The sequence below is a fragment of the Microtus ochrogaster genome, chromosome 8 (genome assembly GCF_000317375.1).
Source record: "Microtus ochrogaster isolate Prairie Vole_2 chromosome 8, MicOch1.0, whole genome shotgun sequence".
NCBI classification, from domain to species: Eukaryota; Metazoa; Chordata; class Mammalia; order Rodentia; family Cricetidae; genus Microtus; species Microtus ochrogaster.
The window spans coordinates 734,244-759,995 of NC_022015.1; the positions used below are offsets into that span (position 1 = coordinate 734,244).

The 25,752-nt window shown below is 49.4% G+C and overlaps 1 protein-coding gene and 1 pseudogene across 5 annotated transcripts in view; both read right to left on the reverse strand.

Moving 5' to 3' along the window:
* Positions 1-4,579: 4,579 nt before the first annotated feature.
* Positions 4,580-25,752, reverse strand: part of Trim66 (tripartite motif containing 66) — a 53,339-nt gene continuing 32,166 nt past the window's right edge. For all 5 annotated transcript variants that reach the window (XM_005350976.3, XM_026781351.1, XM_026781349.1 and 2 more), the window contains 11 exons: positions 25,186-25,347; positions 12,304-12,822; positions 11,975-12,167; positions 10,546-10,606; positions 9,954-10,125; positions 9,328-9,617; positions 9,093-9,219; positions 8,779-8,853; positions 8,435-8,587; positions 7,825-8,043; positions 4,580-6,923 (listed from right to left, as the gene is read on the reverse strand). In XM_005350976.3, the coding sequence (XP_005351033.3) occupies positions 6,864-6,923; positions 7,825-8,043; positions 8,435-8,587; positions 8,779-8,853; positions 9,093-9,219; positions 9,328-9,617; positions 9,954-10,125; positions 10,546-10,606; positions 11,975-12,167; positions 12,304-12,822; positions 25,186-25,347 (2,031 nt within the window). In that variant the 3' untranslated portion in view covers positions 4,580-6,863. The remainder of the gene's footprint in view (positions 6,924-7,824; positions 8,044-8,434; positions 8,588-8,778; positions 8,854-9,092; positions 9,220-9,327; positions 9,618-9,953; positions 10,126-10,545; positions 10,607-11,974; positions 12,168-12,303; positions 12,823-25,185; positions 25,348-25,752) is intronic.
* On the reverse strand, positions 15,491-15,963 carry LOC101990413 (annotated as a pseudogene).

A 25,752-nucleotide genomic window follows, 5' to 3' on the forward strand; every position in this document is an offset into this window, starting at 1 on the left:
ACCAGCTGTCATGGCATGGATAGGTCTGGGGCTCAGAGGAGGGGGTTCATGACCAGTTGTCATAGCGTGGATAGGTCTGGGGCTCAGAGGAGGGGTTCATGACTTACCAGACTCTCAGGACTTCTGCAGCAGGGTGATTAGTTTCAAGGCACAGAAGCCAATGGTTACTAATTAAACAGAAAGTGGATTTACTAAAAGACTTCTTAGGTGGCTCACCGATCAGGAGGGTCAGAGTTAATCTCGATACTCCATCCAGGCCAGGAACAGTTCCTGGAGTCACGCATAGAGCTGGTCTGCTGACGGAACCACCACTGCCACCAGCACCCAGTGCTTCATCCTCTGCTGCTGCCATGGAAACCCCACCTCCCATAGCTACACCCCACCCTGGAGCTGGAGTTTCAGGAGGTTGCGAGCTGCAGAATGGTGGGTGCTGGGAACTGGAACTCAGTCCCGTGGAAGAGCGGCACAAACCCTGAACCACTGAGCCACGTTTCCAGATCCTCATTTACTCCTTGAATCATGACCAGCAGATTGAAGAGATGTTTGGAAATCAAGATTCTGAGGTGTTTTGTCCTCATTCTTTCCCACCCCTCTGAGAGAGAAGAGAGAGAGAGAGAGAGAGAGAGAGAGAGAGAGAGAGAGAGAGAGAGAGTCTGGATATGTGTTCACGTGGATGTGGGTGTGTGGAGACCAGACAGGTCAGTTCTGGAAGGTTGGCTGGCCGGTAAACTCCAGGAATCCTCCTGTATCTACCCCACCCACTCTCAGCACTGAGATAACACAAACAGGTCACCAAGCCCAGGTTCCCATGGGTTCTGGGATTCGAACTCGGGTCCTTGTGCTTGCACAGCCAGCACTGTGCCCAGTGAGACACCTTCCAGTCCCTCTGAGTTTCTGCAGGGAAGAGTAGGCTGTGCCACCCATGATTCCTAGGTGGGGAATCCACCAAAGCAGGAAAGGAGCTGCCTCCATTGGCTTTCTGTTGCTGTGATACCAGTGTGTGGAGGGAAGGGTTCGCGTGCCTTACATTTCCCTCCCACGGCCCATCACTGAGCAGAGCGCGGGCAGGAGCTAAAGGTAGAGGTAGAAATCATGGCTTGTTCCACCTGCTTGCTCAGCTTGCCTTCTCATAGAACCCAGGACCACTTACCCACAATAGGTTAGGCCCCTCCCAATTCAATCCTTAATCAAGAAAACGTCCTGTGGACATGTCCATAGGACAATCTGATGGAGAAAATTCTGCAATTCAGGTTCTTCTTCCCAAGTGACTCTAGTTTGTGTCAAGTTGACAAAAAATAACTAGCATAAAGGTTGAGAGTTCAGCCCACTGAATAGGAATCTTGATATTCACTACAAACTATCCCCAGCAAACTGCTAGCCACTTAATGCAGCGTGAGCAGAGAAGGCAGTGAGGACCGTCACTGTGTCAAGAAGCTTCATCTTGTTCCTGTTTACATATTTATTCAGCTCGGAGGATTGCTTGGTTTTGGAGGAGGTGTTTGGTTTAGTGTTTGTTTTGAGACAAGGTCTCACTATGTAGCCCAACCCGACCTAAAAGGGCAATCCTCCTGCCTCAGCTTCTCTTGTGCTGGAATTATAGGTGTACTTTCCTGAAGTGTCTTTGCCTGGCAATGAGAAGTGGGTTCTCATGAATGTGTTTCCCTAACTACGTCAGGCCTGCTGCCTGCATTTTGAGGAGGAGGCTGCACTCATGCAGTGAGAAGGCCTTCTTTAGCTCATGCCCTTACTGAAGTTGGAATCCAGGATCCAAAAGGAGATGGAGCAGGTTCAACGATTTCCACTGAAAACCACTCTAGGACAGAATTGCTGGGAAAGGAAAGTGCCATGTTTTATTTGATTCTGAATGTGTGGGTCCATTTAAAATCAATTATGCTTCCTCTTAAATTCCTTCCTTCTGCCCCTAGCCTGCCCCTAGTCCCTTTGGATCAACTGAGCATGTCTCAGAAAGACACAGGAGAAACATGTCCAGACACCGGCAAAGTGTGCAGCCCGAGGTGTGGGCATACAGCACAAGAAGCAGCACCTCCAGTGAAGACTTCCTTCAAAGCAGTGCGGTTCGGCAGGTAGAGTTGTCGCCCTGTTGGTCGGGACTTCTCTAGCTGGGTCCCCGCGCCAGAGCTCCTCCGTGGCCTGGGCTCCATAGTTGTCAACTTTCGAGCTGCAGAATCTGAGCGATGCCCAGGTCACACTGCCCCTCATTTACAATACCAAAATTGAGGTTCTCAGACTCTCAAGTCAGATGTCCTTCTACAGTACCTCCAAGCAGCTACCATCTGAAGCTCCGGTAGCATCTGAAGTAAGCAGATGGGGCTGGGGGAGGGGGGGATGATCAACGCAGATGAGAAAGACCTTCGGGAGAAGTCTAGCTGAGCTAGAGGAACCACAGCAGTTCCCAGTCTCCCCTCCCTCAGAAGGTCATCATGACACACCCCCACCCTGCCAGGACTCTTCCTGGCTGCAGCCCTGAATCAAGCCTGAAAGCTTGCCTTCCCATGATCCTCGGCTCCCTGCTGACTGAGGCAGGTTCCAACTGATAAGTATCATACTAGTGAGCTGTCCATCAGTGTGGGAATTTAGTTGAGCCAGATGGCAGATTGCATGCTGCAAAATCCAGCAGTCTCTTAGGCTGACCGAATGGGGCTCTTAACAAATGGGCCATCTCTCTATGCTCTCCGGGGAGCAACGGAGGGGAGGACTCACAGATGCAGAACTCTGCAGATGCACATTGACACTCCTGAGCTCGCCAGAGGAGAAGCAAACCCAGGAAGAAGGGGTTAAAAGCGAGAGAGGAGGAATTGGGGGCAGCTATGATTCTGCTTGCTTACCCAGACCCTGGAGAGGAGAAAATGGCGACAACCAGGCACATCCCTCCATCTAGGTCCCAAACAAGCTTAGCCTTTGTGGCTGAGATAAAGATGGTGCAGCAACCGGGACTGTCCTGAAAGACCGGGTGAAGGGCATGGCACGCGAAGGGAAGAGTGGGCCAAGGGAGCGGCTGTGCAGGGCTCCAGACAGCTGGGAAATGAAAAGCATTCATTGCATTTGGCAACTGCGTGGTCACTGGTGCCTCTTGTGAAAATCAACAGAGGACCGGAGATGAAGAAGAATCAAAGAAAAATATTCTTTTTGTTGTTCGTGTTTTGAGACAGGGTCTCACTGTGTAGCTCTGGCTGGCCTGGCACTCACTCTGTAGACCAGGCTGAACTCCCAGACATCCTCCGGTCTCTGCCTCCCAAGTGCTGGGATTAAAGATGTATGTCACCATGTCCAGCCAAACAGTTTATTTTAAAAATAATAATGATGGCTAGGGAAAGTGGTCTATGACACAGATGTGACATTCTTGTCTTAATCTTGAAATAACTTTGGTAGGCTGTGTAGAGGGAAGCAAAGGAGAGAGCCTGCAGAGCCCAGAGGGAAAAGAGCAGAGTCTTGGGGGACATATCGGGGCTCAGAGAACAAGGAAGGAAGTGAGACAGGACACATGCACTGGTCAACATGAAGAAGAGCGGCAGGCAGGAAGCCCTCGCCTCGGGAGCTCTCTTCAAGGAAGCGGATGCTAAGTTCAGTCATTGGCTGACAGCAAAGATGAAGGGTGTGCATCAGAAAGAAGTTCTGATACAAGTTCAAGGGTTCCCAATCAATACTGAGGATGTGGTTCTGAGTCCGCCATGCTGAGAAGTCAAAAAGGAAGAGAAAGCAGGCTGACGTGAAAAATGGAGACCATAGAAGCTGGGGAGTTAGTAAAGTCCAAGATGCTGATAGGAACCTATGTGATGGTCCCTGGGTTCACGCTGGAAGAGGAGGAAATCCTGGAGAAGAAGGAAAGTCTGGGAGAAGGGAGAGGGACACAGTCATGGAGAAGGGACCGTGCACAGCAGTGAATGGGGCTGGAGAAGAGGAGGCCCAGAAGCGAAGACTCAGCTCAGAAGTTTAATAGTGACCAGGGTGGCAAAAGTGGGAACAGAGCGGAGACAGCTACAAAGAGGGGCCGGCATAGTAAGAGGCACACAAAGACCTGTGGCAAAACTAGGGACAAGAAGCCAATGCTCACTGCATTTCCAACAATGTCACCCATGAAGCGATGTCCAAGGAGGGCCTGGTGGCCGCCGTTCAGCAAGGTCCCAACAGCAGACAGGTACCCGTTACTGAATCCAGGAGGATCAAGCTGCCATACTCTGTGAAAGGTTGTTTTTCAAGTCCCTCCTGTAGCAACGTTTGCACTAAAATCCCCGTGCGTCCACTGAAGTCATCCTACTACTGCTCTCTCAGCGCAGCCAGGAAGAAGACTCTTGTCTTCTAGGGCTGCACACTGCACTGTAACAACCACAACTCGCTGCATTTCCACTGTGTGACTTTGCCCAGGACCAAAGAGCTTATCTGACCATGGGACCACATGGGAATGAGTCACTGCAGGATCCAGTGAAAATGTTGACGAGCCAAAGAGCAAAACTCGCTTAGTGAACAAGAGTTTGGTTTTGTTTTAATTTCCTTAAACTTCCGGTTTGGGTTTGTTTTTTGTTTTTTGGTGGGGTTTTTTGGGGGGAGTTTTTTGTTTTTGTTTTTTTTTTTTGCATGCAAAAAAAAATTTAAGATAACTTTAAAAACTTGGTTCCAGGGGAAATTCCATGGGCTAGTCAGTGTAGGGAAGGAACGGTGGGCCAGGGACTCACCTCCTTGAAGGAAAAGTCATCCCTTTTTCCTGTCTGCCCTGTTCACAGGCTCAGAGGGAGCCTCTCAGCACAGAGGGGCTCTGTAGTGGAAAGAGAACAGAGGCCTGCCAACCACATTTGCAAGATCTCTGGGCCCAGAAGCTGATCCTTGTTCTGACAGGACACAAGCGACAAGCTGCACCAGGAGAGGGAAAGCAAGGCTTTGAACCACGCATTTCCATGTCACGGGCACAGTCTACAGCTGATCCAGTCAAGGCCATTAGGTTTCAGGCTATCACAGTGTTCAGTGGTTTTCCAGGGCCGAACACTGTGAAGTATGGAATACGGGCCACAAAAGGAAAGATCCCCAAAGCAGAAATTAGAGACGTATGAAAAGAAGGAAGCTCACCAGGCCAATCAGAGAAAAAGATGCAAAATCCAAAGAGAAATAGAAGAGCCCAACAAAGATCTTGTGAACATAAGGAGCAAAGCCTGTGTTCAAAGGTTACCTGACTGGAAACGAACTGAAGAAGATTCAGCTGCCTGGAGCCAGACAGCAGGAATGGAAGCCCATTTACTGAAGAGAGCTTGCCATGCTGCTGAAAGACAAGGCAGTGGGCGGGGCTTCGAAGTGAAGCTTTCCCTCAGTCAAGTGCAGAGGGACTGAGTGCTTTTGTTGACTGACAGGGAGAGAAGAAAAGCTTTCTGGTGAAAAGAACCTTGCTTCCCAGCAAAAATAAATAAATAAATAAATAAATAAATAAATAAATAAATAAATAAATAAATAAATAAATAAATAAATAAATGAAAATAAAAATAAAAAAGCCTTATGAATAATCACTTCCTTAAACTTTCACAAAACCAAAGTCACAGCCTAAAAGTCCCCTGAAATCAACCATGCTGTGCCTCAGGACCAGGCTACTAAGATGCCATCTCCACCAGCAATATAATCAACAGGTCCTTACTCAACCAAGGCCTTGTCTAGGCAGAAGCCTGGCCCTGTAGATTCTTCTCAGACACTCTGCCTACACCGTGGAGATCCATCTACAGAGGATCTACAGTACACAGCTCTATTCCCAGGGCTTCCAGAACGCCTTCCTGCATTCTGTGAAAACTGCGACTCTAGAGTTACCTAGGGTCACCTCTCAATATCCTCCTTCTCTGCCCTTAGCCCAGGAATGAGTCCCATCCGTCACCACGGTCTTCTCCAGGCTCCGACAAGAAAGGGTGACCGTGTGTTGGCTGCTTCTGGGCTGTGAGCAGCGAGGAAACAGTTCTGATCTTTGGTTGTGCGAGAAAGCAGAGAAGTAGAACTTGGGCAGGAGAAGAGGCCCCGCACAGCACACCGGCTGTGGTCTGTTCTGGCTAGGGAACCTGTACCAGCAGCCGACGCCACCTCACTTCTCCCAGGTAAAACCCAAGATGCAGATGTAGGACAGAGGCGATTGAGGAAGAACCGTGACATACACAGTGGCCACTTCTGAGAAGGTAGCTTCTCAGGTGCTACGAGCCCAGAGTCAGGACACAGAGGGACAGACTCTGAAGCTGGCACCGTCTGAGTGTGAGTGAAATCTGGTCTCTGCACAGCCACCTAACTCAGGCGAGAGTGCCAGCCACACATAGCACTTCACAGTGACCACCTAACTCCTACTCGGGAAAGGGGGCATGGGAAGCAAATACCCTGAAAACCGTTAGAACCCAAATAGGCACCAATTGAGGCCTCGAGAAGCCTCCACTGTTCTGCCGGTGGCAGATGCCTCTGTCCCAACAGGACACAAAGGCAAACAGTGACAGTCTTTGGCTGTGCTGGGACAGGGGTCACACACCTGCCATACATCCAAACCTCGCCTCGTTTCGTGTACCCGCTTCTAAACCAGGAGTTCAGACACACACAGTGCGGTGCTCCCGCACCCTGGCTGCTGAGAGGTAAGCGGAGTCGGCCAGGTCCTCCTGAGCCGCAAGAGGCATGGAATGAGGAAGGCCTCCCTCTTCCCTGTTCTCCTGAAATTTCTTTATGGGGGATACACTATGGCTCCCGGATAAATGCTAGAGATGCAAATGGTGAAGGGAGCGTGACCCATTCAACAAGGCTCATCTCACAGCCACACCCTGGAGAGGAAAAGCTGAAGGGTGGGGAGGGATGGGCGAGAAGGTGGGACGTCGGCCACCTGCATGCCCGCCTCCTTCCGGCTCTCACACCTGCGAGATGCTGTTGGCCAGACGAAACGGCATTTTCTTTGTCTTTTCATTCTCCTGAGAGAAAAGAAAAATTGGAATACTCAAATTTGGATTTATTAAACTGAAGGGGACCAGGGTCAGGATTGGGGTTCCCCAGAGCCGATGTTTTCTACCCTGGAAAGGCAACAGCAGAACTCACCAAGGGCCCTATGTACCATGTACCAAGTGTTGCAGATAACCAGGGGGTTCTGGCAGACCTTGGCACAGGAGGCCAGCAGCCCATTTCAGGGAGTTTAACAGAATGGCTGCAAGCAGTGTCACACACAGGTAATCCTAGCACTTGGGAGGAAGAGGTAGGGGGACTGTCACAAGCTTAGGGCCCGCCTGGTTTCTAGAGTTAGTTCCAATCCAGTCTTGGCTACAGACTAAGACCCTATTTCAAAAAGGAAAGATGGAAAGAGGGACTGAAGGAAGGAGAGAGGAAAGGAAGAAGGGAACATGAGGGGAGGGACACAAGGGAGGAAAGGAAGGAGGGAGACTGATCTTTCAGGTCTACACAGACGAAAGAGCCAGAAGGTCCTAGAAGTGCCTGTTGCAAGCCAGCCTGCGGCTTCCTTCCTATCCAGGAGTCTAAAGGGTCCCTTCTTTCCTCCCTCTGGCCCAGGCAGGCACTGGTATCAGATAGCTCTCTTTCTATGGGCATTGTAGTCATGGTATAACAGTTCTGAGCTGGGGGGTCAGGACAGCTTCACCCTAGAGCCGTGAACTTGCTAGAGGACCCCTGGCGAATGTCAGGCTTCACTAATACCTGGGGCTGGTGGTCTCCACGCCACCCTACTTTTCTCATACACTAAGGGGTTGAGAGTGAAGTTTCATCAGCCTGACTCCATCTAGTACTCGGTGCTGGCTGCTCGGGTGCCCCTTGCCAGTGCCACCACCCACCCACCTTGCCCACTGGCCGGCAGCCGCTCTTTACCATGTGCCGCCGCCGCCTCTTGGGCTGGATGCCTTCCTGCATGTAGGGAGGCCACGGGAAGCCCTGCGGGGTGGAACAGCCACTCTCGCCAGATACATCCTCAGAGTCTGAGTCCTCTTGCTGGGACTGGGCAAAGCATTTGTCTGGGTAGATCTCCTTTAGCCAGCCCTCAAAGAATACTTCCAGACAGCGACCAGCCTCCGCAACCTCCGAGTCGGGCTGATGAGGGGAGACAGTAGTGGTTCAGCCTGTTTCTACCAGGACATCTCCTCTATGCCCCTCCATCAAAAGGGACACAGGGAACACAAGCCTGACTGGCCATCTGAGACTCTCATCCTGAGAGACCTGGAGCTGGCACATTCTCCTGGGGCCCAAGGTAACTCATTTGGTGGCAGCTCATAAAGTAGAAGTAATCTTAGTAGATACCCACAGTTGGCCAATCACCACCTCCTCCCATCCTTCCAAGTTCAAGCTTAGGGCCCACATTTGGGAGAGGGCTTTTAAACCATAGCCAATCCCAGAACTCTGCTCCCAGATGCCCCTGCCCACATCCACCCCCAGCCATGACCACCTCAGGGTCACTGTGAAACAGAAAACAAGACTGACATACATAATTGAACTTAGCACAATTCCAGAACATGAGGCGCACGTCGGATACTACTTCCTCTGGAGTGGTATAGTGAGCTGGGTCCTTCTTTTGCAGCCTCCTCCGGATAATCGATAGGTCCATGGGCCTCTTGATAATCTGGTAATAATGCCTGGCCTTGGGGAGGGAGAGATGGGGAGGGGGAGGAGGAGGAGGAGGAGGAGGAGGAGGAGGTATTAAAGTAAGGATGGAGGAAGAGGCTTGCTCAAGTCTGATGTTAGCAGGTGCGAGGGAGAGCAGGAAGCAGGAGTGGCCGTGACCCCCGGTCAGAAAGGAGCGCAGCAGGCAGAAGCATGGGGCCTCCTTACCAGAGGGCTGACTGGTTCGTGGAAGGGCAGGCTGAGGCTGTTGCAGCACAGAGACAGGACCAGCTTCTCACACTTCTGCAGAAGGCACAAATGGCAAAGGGCACACTGATCTGCCCTCCTCAGTGAGAACTAAAGATGGTCACCCTGGTAACTGTCTGGTGGATTTTTCTCAGGTATTTTGTTACAATGTCACAGCTGACTAACAAAGGCCACCCCCAAAAAAGGCTTGTCATCCCCCTCCTGGAAAAACCTCAGCCTCTGTAGACGCAAGGGTCTGTCTCACACAGGAAACTCTTCCCAGAACCCTTCCCTACCTTCTGGTCATGCACGCTCAGGCCGGGAGGTGGCCGCACTCCAGGCTGACTGTAGCGGGCGTTCTCACAATCGTACTCCATCTCGGGCTGCACCAGGCTGCGGCACAGGGTGCACACCCACTCTCCCCTGCACAGTAGATGAGGTTGTATTAGAACCCAGCAGCCTCCCCTGAAACTCTGCCCAAGACAGGCATAGAAAAGGGGGAGCTGTGGCCTGGCCAGGATCACGACTCACCCCGGGAAGCTAAGCAAGGCTGGCACATGGCAGGAAAGGTGATATACTTTGGGGCAGCGGTCACAGCACAGCAGCTCCCCGCCATTGAGGCACACAGCACAGAAGTCCTCATTCTCGATGGGGGCTGGGGTGCACTTCTTGGATCCAAGAGTTCGGGGAACGAGTCTCTGTTCTTCAGAAGATGCACTGTCCACCTCCAGTGGCCGCTGCCCAGCCAGAGATGTGACAGTGACCTTTCTTCCCCCCAGCCCTGGGCCTTGGGTGGCATCAGGCAGGCTGTTCTGGCTGACCTTGGGGAAGAAGGGAGTCTGAGCGGTGGGAGCACAGTACTGACAAATGCTCGGCAGGGATGGGGTGGGTGGGGGAGAACGGCAGAGACTGAGCACTCACTGGGAGGACCTCTCACTCCAGGACCACAAGCCAAGTCCCAGCTCAACCACCCTGCCATATCCCCCAGATCCCATGCAGCAGACGACAAGCTACGTCCCACTGAGGTTCACAAAAGGCCCTCATGGATATTCTACACTTGGTCTTAGCCAAAAGGCAGAGAAGCAATAAGAATATTCCAGCAGCAGCAAAGAAAAACAAGATACTCGTAGCCTGGACCAAGCAGAGCCAAGTGGTACCTTAATGGACATGCTGGAGGACTCAGCGCCACACTCAATCACCAGCAGGAAGCTCCCGTCCTGCCTGTTCTGCGGCTTGAGCTTAAACACAGGCATCTCTCCTGATGAGGCCGCACAGATCTTGAGCCGCTCCAGTCGCACATAAGGGATCTTGGGCTCACTACTGATGGCTCTGTGGTAAGAGACACACCCTGGGTCACATCAGTTAGGCTCTCTAAGTTAGGCTCCTTCATGATCCCACAAATAAACAGCCTCCCCAGTTAACCCTTTATAGGTCCACATTTTTGCTCTTGCCAAGATCAACCCATTCAACCCTGTCAAACACTGCAAAGACCCTTGGCACCATCGGTAGTCTAAGGAGGGCTCCCTGAAGAGCAAGGACTGTCACACACAGAATGCATGTCTAACGGTGCCTGGAACACTCCCTTAACTATCCTAGGCTCCCAACCACTTGGATCCCACTTGAGGCTCAGCAGGCGCTAACGGCAAGTATAGACAAATTTCTGCTTCTAGTTCTTCTACAGGATTACTTCCTGTGCCAGCCTCTCAGGCCAGGAAGTCGAGGGTAAGAAGGTTGGCCCAGAGTCATTACCTGATGCTTGGATTCTCTTTTGTATCCGGCTCTAGGGCTCCTTGTTCAAAATTCTCATATTCTAAGACAAAAGACAAAAGATAAATAGCTGTGACATACATTTATGCCAACTTAGACCTTCTGCTTATTTCTGTTATTTGGACTTTTGGTCGTACATCTGCCTCACAGTTGTCACCAAGTGTGCTCACTCATGGTGGTGACAATCTACTACAGGTCTCCTTCCAGAGAGACGCTGAAAGCCGCCATCTTTTTGGCAAAGATTAGCACAGCCTGCCGAGAGTTACGAGGTGGGTGAGGCACTGAGCCATCTTCTCAGAGCTCAGAAATAACCAGTTTCCAACACACTTGTGCCACCTCCTGGCATTTTCTGCAACCACCCCTGGGGCCAGAGCCTCTTGCACAGCACAGATGGCAGGGAGAGGGATGAGGCACAGACAGGAACTCCCACTTATTAGCACTGGACTACACACTTTCCTTGGGAAATCTGGACCTAAAATTTTGATTTAATTGCATAAGATAGAAGGTAATTTACTTATATAATAGGGACCAATAACTTTTTCAGTTGGTCTGTCAGTATAAAGAAAAAAATGAGAAAAACAGTCCATTTGGTGGTATCATTGTTCCTGTATGTAGTAAGTGCCTACAGAATAGGCTGATCTGTTTCAAAATACTCAATAACACCACACATGGAAAAATCCTAGGTGGTCAGTGTTTGACTCTAACTTCTTGACCATCCCTTATTGGATAAAACAAACCACTGATCAACACTGAAACAAATCACCTTAAGACAGGATATTGGTGGACTGGCAAGACAGCTCAGTGGGTAGAGGTTCTTGCTGCCAAGTCTGACATCCTGAATTCAACCCACAGAACCTATGTGGTAGAAGGAAAAAAGCCCACTCCCTAAGAAGGAACTGGGAGCCTATCTCCAGTGGTCCAAATCCCCTTCGTTACGAGGCACAGCACAATTCTATATGACAGCTAAGTACATGGAAAATTGTGCTGTTACACAGTAAGGGACTAAGTGATTTCTCTGTGGTGTTTGTCCCCTACTCTGTGCAGGAGTTTGGCAAGTCCCATTTACTGGGGCAGTGGCAGATAGCCATTTCACAAAGGACAGAGTTGATGTCCTAACTAGATCCATCAGACATACCACACAAATTTTGACCAAGGCTAGCTCTTTTGGAGTGATTTCTTCAAGTGTGCCTACAATACAAAGTCAGACTCACCAGGATGTGTCCTATGGGGAAGATTCGAAGGAGGCCCCACAGATCAGTGCTGCCCATGGTCAGGGAAGCAGAAGCGTGTATATCACTTCCAAGGGACAGTAGCAAATCCAGCCTCATAAGCAGCATCCCCCAAGCTGAGCCCACCCGCCTCCCTCCACCTCACCTGCTCACATCTGTGGCTGACAGCAAACAAGACTCACCTTTTGGCCGCTGGTACTGTTGAAGAGCAGTAGATGTGTTGGTCACTGGTGCCAGGAAAGGTTTTTTCACAGAAAGGTTAATTGGTTCCTCCAGTTCTGAGGGAATAGCCAAATCCTTGGGAACATCCAGACTGGAGGCTGCAGGGCCTTTTCCTACTGAGTCTGTGAAGCGAGAGCTGTCCTCACTTTCCACCTGTCAAAGGTGAAAGGTCAACAAGAACCAAGTCAGACATTCTAGCCAACAGCAAAACTGCTGAGCTGAGGCTGCCAGTGGCCAACCTTTTGCTTCACCATAAGCAAAAGCTGAATGTCACTTTCTCAAGACATACCTTACACTGGGCATTCCCCATGAAGGACTCAGCCCCATCCTTGGGGCCCAGGCTCTCTGCAGTTTGGCCAGAGCCAGAACTGGAAGCTGATCTAGTCTCCAGATGTGTGTCAGAAACCGGAGGCATGCCCTGCAGAGGACAAGTGGCCAGACTCGGTGCAGCCTGGGTGTGTCCGGACATTAGGCTGGGCCCAGCCTGTGAGTGGTTGCTTGCCAGGCTTGTAATGGCCTGAGAACAATCGCCCCTCAGGTTGGGCAAGGACTGGAATGAGCCTCGCACAAGGTTTGGCACGGGTTGCAGGTGACTGGCTGGGCTCGGCGCGGCGTGGTTTGAGACGCTCATCAGACTGGACACGGTTTGTGGTGGGCCACTCAGCAGGTTCGGAATTGTGTGGGTGGGGCCGGCTGTCAGGCTGCTCACCCTATGGATCTGTGGCTCTATGGTCCTCGCCAGCCTGGTAGATGACAACTCCATCTCCAAAGTGTTGGAAAAGCCCATGATGCTCACCGAGGAGGAGTGCTACAGAAAGGGGCATGGAGAAAGTTGGACTGTCAACTGGGAGTGTAGGAAGGGAGGTGAGACCCGATCCACAAGAGCTCTAAGATTCCATTTGCCTGTACTTGGGGGCTGCCACTGAGAGCTAAGGCAGCTTATGAAGCCCTGTCCCAATTCCCACCACCAAGGAAGCTACTAGGTTAGGACACAGAAGTGCAAGCTAAGGTATGGTGTGTTGTGTTGTGTGTGTGTCTGTGTGTATACGTGTCTGTGTGTGTGTTACACACACACACACACACACACACACACACATATATATATATATATATATATATATATGCAGGAGAAAAGGAAAGAACCTACCACCTGACCTGAGGGGCCCACACAAGCCCCATGGGCGGTAACCCCACCCCTAGTCCTGTACTTAAGCAAAGCACTAGTTGGACTTTCTAATCTCACATCTCCAGCCTTGCCTAATACTGTCTGTGGCTTCCCTTCCTTCCCTTTAGAAGATCTCATGGGATACCATCCTATATAAAACTAGCCAGAAGTTATGAAAACCTCAAACTGTGATCTACTCCAGAGCTGCTCCCTTGAAAGCATGCCGAGATTCCAGGGGCTCTCCATTCTGTCCAGGAGAACCCAGCTCAATTCCAGAGCCTGTGGCAAGCTTGCAGCTTGTACTAACATTGACTAATGGATATCATCAAGGTAGTAGAAAGTCTCTTCTAGCCCTGGTATACATGACAAAGTCACTCCAGACCACAGGAAGGGATCTCCAGAGCAATCCTAGCACGGCCCCAGCAGGTGCGGTCATCAGATGGGGTGAGACTGTTCCAAGCAGAAATCTATCTACTCGGGCTCCTGAGAAGAAGGAACTTAAGGAGTTGAAGACATAGGTGATTTCGGTCACTGATTGTAGTTTTCCAGAACGAAGAAACAGATGTGATGGAGGAGAGAAGGCAGCGGACCAATTTTAAGTCTAGTTTTCATGAATTTGGAACTTTAATAAGCCTTGTTCTTGGGGGGGAAAAAGGAAAGACCAAATATATACAATTTGGCTATTTTTGAAAATCAAAGGGAAAACACTAGAGCATGAAGCTCTAAACTTTCAAGATCAGTGTCCCAAATCTGTCACTCTTTCCCCCACGTGTAAAGTGTCCAAATTTCCAAAGGGCAGTAAACACTTCAGTACATTCTCAGGTATTAATATAATAAAGCCATTCCCTAGTAAAGAAAGATGGCCTTCTTCCCTGTAAATGTCATTCCTGGTTACTCTGCTTCGTAAGTCAGATGCTAGAGGGAGCATCATTGGGGCACTCCAACTTGCTCCCAAGCTAACACCAGGCCCTGTAATTCAGATATACTCATTATGTCCCTCTCTACAGACAGTGCCACAGTGTAACCTGTGCTCCTGTCTCCCCAGTCTCCTCCAGAGACACCTGGAAACACATTCCAGACCACATCATGCCCTGTCCTTAACCCTGCCGCACGCTCACTCCCTTCAAGGTGAGTGCAAAGATCCCGAAGAGCCTCCCAAGACCCACGTGAGCCCTGCCCCATCCTTAACAGTTCACAAGTCAGATGCCCCTGGCAGCCCTCACCCTGTCCAGGGAGTCCGCCTTCTCTGTGCAACATTCTCCTTTATCCAGCCCTGTTCCGCCTGCCCTTCAGAGCTCAGCTTCCCACTGCCGGGGGTGTGTGTAGGGGATGTGTGTGTATGCTTGTGTGTGTGTGTCCGTGTGCGTATGCTTGTGTATGTGTGTGCATGTCGTGTGTGTGTGCATGTGTGTTTGTGTGCGTAAGGGTATATGCATGTTTGTGTGCTTCTATGTGTGCGTGTGGGTGCTTGTGTGTGTATGTATATTGCGTGAGTTTGTGTGTATGTATGTGTGTGCATGTTTATGTGTGCACGTGTTTGTGTGTATGTGTTGCATGCACATGTGTGTTTGTATGTGTGTGAGTCTGTATGCTTCTGTGTGTGTTTGTGTGTGTGTGCGCGTGTGTGTAACAAAGGCTCTCTCATCCTCTAGTGCAGGCTATATGCCATCCCCTTGATGCTCCCATAACGCCAGTGCTTTCAGCCTCATGCACATCCAGGGTACAGCGATCAGACACTATTGACCTACGAAACTAAGCTCCATCAAAGCCTAGACTTTGGTCTGATTTGTTCACCCACTTTATTCCTAAGCCCAGAGGCTGTGTCTGGGTGAGCACAGGACATAATGAGCTAATTGAAATTCTGAAGCAATACTGTGGGACTGGTGATTCTACAAATGCTGAACAAAGGGCAGCTTGGTTCCACTCACGACTGACTCTGAGTTCACCCTGAAATTGTGACTGACTTTGGAGAGCTGAAGTTTAGTAACAATTTATTACCTGCAAAGCAATTTGCTGGGGCTTTACACACACCGCCTCAGTTAACCCTCACAGTAGCTATTCAGGGGCTACAGTGAAGGTTAAAAGATGCGATCTCTGACAACACTTAGAATATCTGGTCTGCTACTGCAGCCCCTGTAAGCCCCGACTGCCCACTGTAGTGTTTTGCTGCAGAAGGCTTTGTTAAAAACAAATGAGGCCCAGAAAGTCATCTTTAGGTTTTTAATGTTTCCATAAAGCATGATCTTTAATGCTTTTCATTTCTTTTTTTTTATGGTGAAAGTGTATATTTAGAATTAGCCAGCTAGGCTCAGTTTAGATGATTCCAATCTTGTTGGCAACATCCAGAGCATCATAATCAGGAGCCAACCGAACATACGCCTTCTTCTCTCCGTCGGGCCTTATGAGGGTGTTGACTTTGGCCACATCAATGTCATAGAGTTTCTTCACAGCCTGTTTGATCTGGTGCTTGTTGGCCTTGACGTCCACAATGAACACAAGTGTGTTGTTGTCTTCTATCTTCTTCATGGCTGACTCGGTGGTCAGGGGGAATTTGATGATGGAATAGTGGTCAAGCTTGTTCCTCCTGGGCGCGCTCTTCCGGGGGTATTTAGGCTGCCTTCGTAGCCGCAGGGTCTTGGGACGCCGAAAGGTGGGCGATGTGCGGATCTTCTTCTTTTTGTGGCTGTGGACACCTTTCAGCACTGCATTCTTGGCTTTCAAGGCCTTCGCTTTAGTTTCAGCTTTGGGAGGGGCAGGAGCTTCCTTCTTCACTTTTGGTGCCATCTTGACGAAAAGGCTCATTTCTTTTTTTAATTGTACGTAGAAATACAATTATTGTGTTGACTGACCTTGTACTCAGATTCCTTGGTAGACTCGCTTTGGATTTTCTGTGCACACATAAGGTGATGTAAGTAGTGCCATTTCTTTCTCTTCTTTTGTGTTTTTCTGGATGAGTTTGCACAGCCATCCTGCTGCTGAGGACCCTGTCAGGGTCTTACCCCAAACCAGCTGAAGGCGCTCTCCTAGATGTGTCCAGCCTGCCCTTCAGACACACTCAGCCCGGGCCTGACTCCAGCGACTCCATCAGCTCCTCCCTCTGTCTGGCCCTCTTCATCCTTCCCGCAGATGCTCTCCCTCCCGTTCTGTCCCCTTCTGTCTCTTGTCACCGTCACCTTTTTCTTTTCTTTGGTGTTATCAGTTTTTTTTCTCTTCTCTCCCCACCCTGTTCCTTTACTAGTTATCAGCTCTTAAAGTTTGTGTTTCCTTGGTTTATGTTTCTTCTCAGTTTTCAAAATAGACAGTTTAAGCACCTTTTACTTATCTTTCCGTGGAAAAGTATGCTTTTTTGTGTGTTGCTTGGTAATCTTTAGTAAAAACTTTCTAACTTTCTAAGTAGTCTACAGAGCAAGGATGAACCATGCTTCCAGCAAAGTGAATTAGGCATGGAGCCCAGCAAAAGGAATCAAGGCCAGAATCAGTGGCCTTCTGGCTGGTGACTGAGTGTGGCTGAGTCCTCCCGTGTGTCCACTCGGCTCTGCCTTGGCCCTCTCTCCTTTTTTCTGCTACTGCCAGAATAATCACTTTAGGGTCTTTCATGAGCCTCAGTGAGACTGCAGGCAGCCTGTCCTCTGCTGGGAGGGAGCCATGGGGTCCTGAGGGGCGAGCTGTCCCTTAGTTGCTCAGTGAGACTGCAGGCAGCCTGTCCTCTGCTGGGAGGGAGCCATGGGGTCCTGAGGGGCGAGCTGTCCCTTAGTTGTCCTGGCTGTGCACTACCAGGGCCACTAATAACCTGCATCTCCTTATCTACAGACAATATCTGGTGATTAAAGCGTGACTTTATAATATAGAGCAGATGAATCCTTTCAACTGTATTATTCCTCCTTTCCCCATATGGCATATTTAATGTAGTTCTGATGTTCATTTTGTCTACCCAGGACAGATATTGGGAATTACATATACACGTAGCTGAGGGTGACCTTGAACTTCTGATCCTTCTGTCTCCTCCTCTCAAGTATTGAGATTAAAGACATATGCCATTAGGCCCAATTTTATAAAGTAGTTAAGGATTGAACTCAGGTTTTTTTTTATGTTCCAGCAAGCTCTTGGTGAGATCCTTGATATTAATCCAGAATCTGTTTAGACCATCCAGCTAATCAGTTGAGTTCCACATGAAGCCAAATCTCAAAGAACATACTTTATCTGAGGACTTCAAGTCCCTTCTCCCAACTTCTTACTTCATGCAGTGGCACATGAGTTCATACAATGACAGAAGAAGAAGGGAGCAGGCAGACTGAGCCACAGCTTATTTTGAAGCAAGTCTGCAGGTGAACTGCTCCTGTAACTTGTCTCTTTTTTCCCCACACCCATAGCCAGTCACCAGGAGACCAGTACTAGCAGAGTAAAGTGCTGTTAGCAGTCCCCAAACATGGGAAACATCCATGGGAGAAGGAACTCAAAAGCAGCATCAAAAGCAACCTAGCACTGACCCCGCCCCCCATCCTATAGCCTATAAAAACACAAGGACAGAGCTGGATAGATGCTTCAGTGGCTAACAACGTGACTGGCTACTCTTCCAGGGGACCTGGGTTTGAATTCTAGTACCCACATGGCAGCTCACAACTATCTGTAACTGAAGTCCCAAGGGATGCAATGACCTCTTTGGGCCTCAGTGGGCACCAGGCATGCACACGGTACACAGACATGCATACAAGCAAAACACGTATACACACAAAATAACTCTTAAAACATGGGCGAGTGTGCATGCACACACACACACGTGCTGGCTCACAAACGTGCAGACATTTCTGAAACCTATATGCACCATGTCAATACTTTTGGTGCTTTCCTGGCTCTGTGGGATGAAAAGCCACCAACCATTTAACTGAAAAGTGCTTGTTTCTAGTGCAGGAAGAGAGTGGAGAACCAAGGGGCTTTCACAGTCCTCTGCTGCCTGTGCCACAAGTGAGGGAGAGCAGGTAGAGCCAGGGAGGGGCGTCTAACGAGCATGCTAGGGCTGGGGAAGGGCTTGGGAATGAGGTTACATTGTCTGCTGGCCAGGATCTCACTCAAAGATGGAGCTTCTACCAGGGGAGAAGAGAGTACCTGCCCTCTGCAACACCCGGTGTGGTTCAAAGGTCAAACAAGAGAGCGCAAATATGCATTTCCTGCCATAAAGCCTCACAAAATCCTGACTTACTATCTGAACGGTTAACAGGGTACTGACATCACCTCTTTATCACACCTACACCTTCAGACTTCGTGAAGTCTGAAGTTTGCAAGCAGAAGTAAGTTATTTTCTAGTTCAGGAAGGAAGAGTCAGTGTTTACTGAATGTTTTAGAACTCAGGCTTTGAGAATGAGGGGAGACCACCCTGAACCTAAGAACCTATTCTTCCCTCCCTTAGTTACCGTCGCCTGGCTTGCTCTAATTGCCCTCCCCTCCACCTCCTCTGTCCCTTTCTTCCTCTTTGCCTCTCTTCTTACTTCAAGCTGTTTATTGAGACTGGGTCTTGCTACATGGCTGAGGATGACCTTGAACTTCTGATCTTCCTACCCCACCTCTCAAGTGTTGTACACGTCACCAGTTCTAGAGGCACTAAGGCTAGAACTCAGGGCGCTGTGCACCTAAGCAAGCACCTGGGTTTCGTTTCAGCTCTCTCTCCTTTCTGTCTGCTGCCTGTCTGCTTACGGGAGCCGCTCATCTTTCTAACTGTCCTTACCCTTGAGTTGCCACTTGCCTGAGATCTCCCTAACTCCTGCCTCTTCTGTTAGTCACCATGCTGCCCTCCACCCTGCTGGCCTGTCTTCTGTTTTGACTGTACCCTGCTCCCTGTCCATCCCCACTTAGCCACTTCCATCTCCTCTGGAGTTCAGTTCCTGTTGTAGCGCTTGCCACACGGTATTCTCAAAGCCCAGAGAAAGCATTGTTCTTTCACTTTAACAGGAAGGTAAACTGAGACACAGAGTGATCACCCAGACTTCCCAAGTCCCTCTAGGCCCAAGACTAGGGATTCTGGCCTAGCCTGGGAAAAGTGCTGGCTGGTCTTAATTTTGGGGCATCGGCTAGAAACATGGTGCCCGAGGAAGAAACTGTGAAATAATAAAGAGACACATAATGCACATGTCCAGGTTTATTATGAGTCTGCCTCTTCCAGGAAGGTGACATTTCTGGGGCTAAAGCAGGGAAGATGGCGTGGTGTTCCTCATCAACTCATTCCCAGATATCTGAAACATACTTTAGTCAACAACAAAGTGAATTGGTTTAAGAACATTCTTTTGGAAGGGATGACTTCTACAATTTTAACTAGTACATGGTCTCATCTAGCAGAACAAATGAGAATAACGTGTAAAGGAATGGCTGGAATTGCTAGAGTCCGGGATTGTTTCAGAGGCTCTTAAGAGTGAAGGACTTAACTTGTCCTTAACAATCCCGCAAGGCGGCCTTTCTCCAGGCGAAGTCACTGTCTTCTTTCTTGAGAGCTTCCTTTATAGAAGTTCTAACTTCCTATTTCTAATCTGTTTATTGCTTAAATGTTGAAAATGAGCAATTTCTTAAGCTGGGCATGGTGGCACACACCTTAATTCCAGCACCCAAGAAGCAGAGGCAAGAGAATCCCTGAGTCCTGAGTTCAAGGCCAACCTGGTCTACAGAGATTTCCAGCACAGTCAGGGCTACACAGATAAATCCCATCTCAAAAAAAAAATTGAAGCCGGGCGATGGTGGCGCACGCCTTTAATCCCAGCACTTGGGAGGCAGAGACCAGCCTGGGCTACAAAAGCTAGTTCCAGGACAGGCTCCAAAGCCACAGAGAAACCCTGTCTCGAAAAAAAAAAAAAAATTGAAAGAAAGGAAAGGAAGGAAGGAAGGAAGGAAGGAAGGAAGGAAGGAAGGAAAGAGGGAGGAAGGGAAAATGGGTAACTTCTAAAGAAAACCGTGTCTCTAAACTTGCTTGGTCAAGCATGCTAATTATATACTGTGTGGGGGCTTATGATCTCATACATGGTATAATGCCCTGGGTTTGTATCATCTGTTTCTGTTGCTCCAAAGTTATGCCTGCTCTCCTCTGGTTTCAGGTTGTTCACAGTGGCTAAAATCACCAAAGAGCAGGGAATTGATGGACAGTAGGAAAGGGGACCAACGACTTGGGAGCTGTGTCTTTTAGACAGTCACAGAAAGCTCTCTAGCCGAGGACGAAGGTAAGGATAGGTAATTTACCTTACAGAAGTATACTGTCTTATGAATTAAAGGCTCAAAATATCTGAGTGTTTCAATAGCTTCAAAGAGTCAGGTTGTTTAACAGAAGTTCGCAAAACAGTCGAACAAGGCAGGAGAGGAAGCAACTAACCTGTCTAGTAACTGGTGTCACATGGTGGGTTTTTTGTTTGTTTGTTTGTTTGTTTATTTTGGGGAGTTTTGATTTGGTGCAATTTAGATTGGTTTGGTTTTTTGAATTTTTGAGACAGGGTTTCTCTGTGTAGCCCTGGCTGTCCTGGAACTTACTCTGTAGACCAGGCTGGCATCCACTCAGGAATCCGCCTGCCTCTGCCTCCTGAATCCTGGGATTAAAGGCGTGCGCCACCACTGCCCAGCACGTAATGGCTGTTGATTTTCATAGCAGTGTTGTTGCTCTGATTGCCAGTGAGTGCTCATCCAGCTCAGGGGCTCCTACATTAACTAAGGCTACTCTGATGAATAGACATCCCACTGGCAAGAGTCAGATAGGATCATAGGTGACAAAGAGACAAGAACTGAAAAGCACCCAATGCCCTAGTGATCTGAGAAAAACAAAGAGGCGAAGAGGATCCTAGAGGCTGAGGTGGGAGGACGAGGGAAGGCATAAGCGGAATCCAGTGAGTCTGGAGTGAAAGGCAGTTTAGTGAAACTTAGAAAACCTTGGAGACTTGAGAGATAGCCAGAGGTATTTACCCAGGACTCTGGAGGAAACCCTCAGTCTATGAGTAAATGCCCGTTTCCTCATGGACCAGGAGATGTGGGCGAGGGTCTTAGTTTTGGTCTGAGAAGGAAATTGTGAGAGAACTAAGGAGAGCTTTAAAGGGGGGAGATTCAGAGGCAACTGAGGAGTATTTGATTTGCCTCCTACACAGATCCTCGCACAGTCTCGCGGGTGCTGATGGGGATACAGGACGTGCCCTAAGAAGGCTTCATCACCCTGAGAACGTTCTGGCTACTTTCAGGGCATGTTATGTGGCTGTAAGATCATAGCTGAGGTTGAGTATCCAAGATCTGGCCTGCAACCCTGTATTCAGGGACCGTTGAAGGCAAGATGTACTTTCTCACATAATTCAGGGTAAGAATTTAAGTGAGTCGTCTCTCATCTCTGGGCTGGAATATCCTCCTCAGGCTGATATAAATGCCATGCAGCAGGTAAAGGGTTATTGAGAGTGCAGGTGTTAAGTGCTTTGGCGATGGTACAGCTGCATTCCACCTCAGTGAGTATCCTTTGTTTATCTGCGTCTTCCTTAAGAATCTCCGCCACAGGAAGTGCCTAGTGCTTCTGCATCATTTGGTGGAAATACATCCCAGACTCCCCGTAAGCCATGAACAGGGACCTCCAAGTCCTTTCGGAAGAACTGGGGCTACACCCTGTGTGGCAGAGAGCTCTCTTGCAGGTGATGAGGGATTCAGCTGGGTTCTCTGTGGTGCCTGTGGTCTTAGAGGGTGCTCTAAGGATGTGGTCATGGGTGTTCTTCATCAGGAGATCAGTTCCCAAGTATGAAAAGAAGCCATTAAAAATGTCTTTCAGATTCACCAGGGATGTAGGGAGCATGTGCTGTGGCGTGGTGACCATGAGGCTTTTCAGAGTAGCTGAACCGAGGTTAGGGAGTTTGGTCAACAGGCATGCATGGAAGGTGGCGGGAGAACTGAGAGAGCAGGGCTGCTCCTTCTAGAAAACTCAGCCTAGAACTTCTGCATCTCATCTTCACCGTAAGGTCACTTAGCAGCAACAGGCCCTCTGTTCTAGTCAAAGTCCTCCTAGTGGCAATAGAGTCGGCATGGAACGCCCACAGAAGATCCTGGTGCCATAGATTCCTTGCTCTATGACCTTCAGATGGACATCCCACTTCCCTGGCTCCCACAGACCAGCACAGCTGAGGAGTGGCTGCAGACCCAAACACTTCTAACAAAGACAACAAGGGTCAAGGGGGGTTGGATCCTAAGCACTCTCCCCCAGCAAAGCCCAGGGCTACTTCAAAGACAGAATCCAGCAGGTGAGAGGCCAAAATGGAGTCCTCTTTCTCCCGCTCAGTACAGAGAGGCCATTGGGCCCAGTCACCGAGCACAGGCTGAGTCAGGAGCCTATGTTCTAACATTGCCCTTAGGCAGCTGTATAACTCTTAGGTGGGTCACTTAATCCCTCTGTGTCTCAGTTTCCATATCTTTCAAAGGGGAATAAGAAAGCAGCCTCCTCATAGTATTGCTGGGATAAAGACACAAGGTGGGATCATCATGTAAAAACCTGTGCAAATTTGGCTTTTTTAAATTCATACATGATATTATTCATCAACAAGGTGCTAAAAATATTTGATATCCTCATACCTTTTATTTTGCTCAATCCCAGCTTAAAAGCAAATAAATTCCTTCAAAATTAAAGCAGCTTCCCTTATGGTATCAACTGCAACCCAAAGCTCCCTCTGACCCACAACAACAGGCCCTTTTCTGGGAGCCTCAGACATGAGGCCTTCCAAACAGACCATTCTCCTGACCCTTGCCTCAGACCTCAACATGGGCCCCAAGTCACGACGACCAAGAACGGTTCAGAACAAGAAGTTGCCAGAGCCTTCACTAACCCTTTGCCAACCTGCATTCACCCAGAATGACCCATGTCCCCTTGTCACTCAGAGAGCCCTAGAGACACTCACACAGGCAACAGTCTCTGTGCTTGAACACAGTTCCCGCCCTTCCTCCATACTGTGTGTAGGAACACGAATGCATCCCACCACATGAAAAGTAGTGTTTTCTGCATGGCTTTCCCAACACTTAAGCGCCAGCAAGTCCCAGGCTTCCTGTTGAACCAAGGGTATTGAAAATGGCTGCCTTGGGTCATCTTCTACTGTGGTTTCCATGGGAGAGCAACAGCAATTCAAAACAACATCCCCCTCCCTTCCAGCACTTTCTTTAGATACATATTTCCATTCCCAGACCAAGACAGACCCTGATTTTGAAGCAAAGGACTTTTTCTGTCTCATTTCCTGTCATCAACCAGACACTGAATTCAAAGCTCTTGTCCTCTGATGGCCCTTGAAATCCTGGCTTCCTTTTCCTTCCATGGCTACTTAATTCATTCAGCGTCTCTCCTTGGTATTATTCTGGTCTCTCTTACTACTGACCTTTTACATTTAATTCAAGTCATATTCCTCCTAGCTGAAAATCCTTCGGCCAACCACCCCAGCCCCAGTAGTGAATCCCAATTCAAGTATAATAGGCAAGGCCTTGCCATCACTCCATTCCCAGTGCACCCCTGCTCCTGTCAAGCCAAGTCAGCTGAACCCCCTAAGAAAGGCCCAGGCTTTCTCTCACCTTTGACCTTCCAAGATTCCTGACCACTATCTCCTTCCCCCTCTACTGGCCCAGCTTCTTTACACCTCAGTGTAAAACAGACTTCCAGGAGGTGTCCCGTGAGCAGCCTCCTCTCCCAGAAGGAAGTGCTCCAGGAGGAGGCACTTTTCGATGATGACTGTAGTGTTCCAGCGTAACTTACTACGGTGTCTGTTTCTCTCTCACCAGACACCACCTCACACGCCAGTATGTGCTGAGCACCTATAATATTTGAAATTCTAGGACACATGTGTGCATCTGTATGAATGTGTATAAGGTTTGTTAACTTTGAATGAATAAATAATGGATGGATTAGATGGCCCATATATAAGCAGTTAAACAATTAAGAGCTACAGAGAGCCTATTTATGGCACCTGTAACCAAACCATTTTCAACAGGGTAGATAGGACAGAACAGGACAGGCACAGACAAAAGGCTGCTAGCATCAGAGGCCTTCCGGGTCTCTGAAAGTCAGAAGCTTTCAGCCAGTGTTTTGTTTCTGCCACTGCTTGCTTTTCCTCAACTTGTCTTCAGTACAGTGAGGCTGCCTGATCTAAGATGGCCCTGCTGGGGAAATGAGGGGCTGTACAGGGAGCAGCGAGCAGAACTAGGCTGCAAGCCACAGGGATACCAAGGCGCTGGTGTGCAAGCTTGGAGTTGTAGACTCCTAGTCAAGACTAGGGCTTTAGAGCCAGGGCTTTAGAGGACCAGGAGGACTGAGACACTGGGCCCAGGCAGGCAATTAAAGGAAAGGGCCCTGGGACATCGGCTAGGGTGGAGGATGTGGCCCAGTGCTGACAGTCCAGCTAGAAGGAAGACAGAGTGGAGAGGAAAAGAACACGGGAGACAGACAGCTCAGGAGTGTGGAGCTGAGTTACTGCCAAGATGAATGGATGTTACGAGAGGCCCCTGATAGCCCATCTTCCAAGGATCTCCACATCCATAGGTGTCCAACCGCCTCTACAAGGACATCCCTGCTGCAGACCACGTACCCAGCCAATTCTACTGATCTAATTCTAAAGCCAATAACTTTGGGTAGTGGAGAGCCACGTCCAATATCTTCCCCCATTTCCACTGAGAAAGGATAACGGCTGTGTACTGGGTTCTTAAGTAAAGCTCAGCTCTTCCTGCAGCCGTAAGGCCCTAATCTTCATTTTCCTTCACTATTTGGTGGTGATGCCCACCTCAGACAGACATTTGGAAGGTGACGTTAGATCACGGTCATCAGGTAGCACACACCGTTCTGAGCACAGAACAAACTGACCCTTCCTTCCCCTCCGAATGAAGCCCAGCGGGCCCATGCGGGAGTGCAAATGGAGATGGGGAAGATCTGTCTCACTCACTCAGAAGTGGGTTGGCTAGTATCCAGGGACAGAGCAGGGACACACCTCCCGCACCCCATCACTCTCCTCCAGGTGCCTGCTGCCCCGCACTAGGCTGTGTTAGTACCTTTCTCACCACATTTGGAGAGGAGTGCTGGGAGGTGCTGTCCACTGGGGGGACACTGTGAGGAGTTTCTTCCCCGGATGTCTGAGGCAAGGCCGCAGCAGTGTTCTTGTCGAGGGGTAGAGCTGGCTTTGGGCCTTCAGGTGCTGGTGGCTCCTCTGTAACCTAGAAAAGGAATATGACCTTGGATGGGTTTCTTGCAGAGAATAGCAGCAGGGCTAAGGCCCACTGAGCTCTGCCCTGTCACTGTTTGCATACCATGAATTAATTAAATTTTCTCAAAAAGAAAAATAATCTGGGTTGGGGAAATGGCACAGTCAGTGAAGTGCCCGGCGGAGACCTGAATTCAGAGTCCCGGCACCCACCTAGAACGTGGGGATGAACCACTGTCTAAACCCCAGAGCTGAGGTAGTGGGCAGAGAAAGGCTCATTGGCCAGCCAGCCTAGCCAATCTGTGAGTTCTTAGTCTAATGAGAAATCCTGCCTTAAAATTTAAAGCAGAGTTATCAAGGAAGATAGCCAATGTCAACCTCTGGCCTCTACGAACACGGGCACACAAATGCCTGTGCA